The sequence below is a fragment of the Borostomias antarcticus genome (assembly GCF_949987555.1).
Source record: "Borostomias antarcticus genome assembly, chromosome: 4".
In the NCBI taxonomy this organism is placed as follows: domain Eukaryota; kingdom Metazoa; phylum Chordata; class Actinopteri; order Stomiiformes; family Stomiidae; genus Borostomias; species Borostomias antarcticus.
The window spans coordinates 33,141,128-33,142,778 of NC_140237.1; the positions used below are offsets into that span (position 1 = coordinate 33,141,128).

At 47.3% G+C, this 1,651-nt stretch overlaps 1 protein-coding gene across 1 annotated transcript in view; it reads right to left on the reverse strand.

The window, feature by feature from the left end:
• fbn1 (fibrillin 1) overlaps window positions 1-1,129 on the reverse strand; it is a gene marked incomplete at its 5' end in the record, with an annotated part of 32,415 nt that extends 31,286 nt beyond the window's left edge. The window contains one exon of the mRNA XM_084437468.1: window positions 945-1,129. Within this exon, the coding sequence (XP_084293594.1) occupies window positions 945-1,129 (185 nt within the window). The remainder of the gene's footprint in view (window positions 1-944) is intronic.
• Between the last annotated feature and the right edge of the window lie 522 nt (window positions 1,130-1,651).

Consider the following 1,651-nt stretch of genomic DNA (forward strand, 5'->3'; position numbering starts at 1 on the left):
AGAGAGAGAGAGAGAGAGAGAGAGAGAGAGATGACATGGACTGCAGGGAAACAGCACAACCTAGTGGCCATTCTCCAAACTGCTGAGCCTGGCCTCGCATCCTGACACTGTTTACGGCCCCGCCCTCTATATGCACGGATTGTCTGACAAACGAACCCACATTTTCACTTCAAACAACCATAGCCTGTGGACCCTAAAGAGTGTCCATCATCATCAGCTGCTGCTGTTACAGTGATTAAGGGAGGCACACACACACGCACACACACACACACACACATACCATCTCTCTACCAGTGGCCCACTGTGTACAGCTGCAGATGTGCTTTATCCCAAAGTGGGGTGTGGTGTTTCTGGCCGAAGCAGATTAGGCTGTGACTCTCTTTCCTTGCAGCAGGCATTCCTACAGCCACACGCGGCCAATGGCCTCCTTTGTTTGGTTGTAATTTATTATTGCAGCCAGCAGGAATGTGATAGTCTTGCCAGTATTTAATTACCAAACTTTCCTCCAAACTTCCCATCACTGAGGATCTCACTTGTTGGGGTCGACCTGAATTCTTAACAAATTAAAAACAGAAAATGCTGAACTCTCCTCTGACCCTCTTAGCCCACTGCAGTGAGTAGAACCAGTAGGCCTAGGCTACTGTACGTCTATACTGTACGTCTATAATGTGTGTGAGGCCAGATTTAGGTAGAAAAAAACCGTAATTGATGTATACAACTGAGCTGGAAACACGTTGCTTGTGAGACTCAGAAAGACGCTTGCCAAAAATGCAGCAGCATCCCAGGAGACACTCGTGATGACATATTTCAACGCACTGCTGACAAGTTCGTTAAAACTGTTCCAAAATGCACACCGTTATAGCCTAAGTGAATAAACAGAAACGGTCGCAATATATCCAGATAAGCCAGTTGAGTTTTACAGTAAGATAAAGTAAGGCTATTACCCCCTGAGGACCTCCGTCCCCGTCCCCCTCCTCTTCGCCCTGCTCGCTCGGGGCTCCGTGGGCTTGGCAGCCTCGCCATCTCCTGTCGCTGTCACGTCCCCTGCCTCCGCGCAGAGCGCCAGCACGGCCACCAGCCCCACGGCCACCAGCCCCACGGCCAACTTACACAGCCGATCCTGACACATACTTCCCTGCTTTTCCGCTCGGGATTCACAACTCCACTTTTTGGCGGAATAATTTCTCCTCTTTTTTTGTGTCCCAAATCCAACGCCCCCTCAACACTCCCGAGTCAAAAGCTGCAAAACAATAAGACTGTATTTCAGAGACGCGCACACTTGCGTGCAGATGGTGCACAGTGCATAAGGGGAAAATATATTTTTCGTCATGCTCAAGGGAAAAGGTAGTGAATACTCTTTCTGAAGGTGAACCCATTATTGCATATTCAAATGATCAGGGGAAACAATTGCGTTCAAAATAACACTTGAAATGAAATCTTAAAGAAGGCAAATGTGCAATTGCGCACGAGAAACTGCGCAATGCACCACAGTAATAACTCACCTTCTCTCCCCCAGAAGGAGATATGCCTCAAACTCGACCAAGAAAAGAAAACCACTTTACACTAGCTATAACTGGATAAACGTTTTGAAGAAAAAGGAAATTTGATGAAAACAAAAATCCAGCAATACAGTCAGCCTGTGCGATTAAGT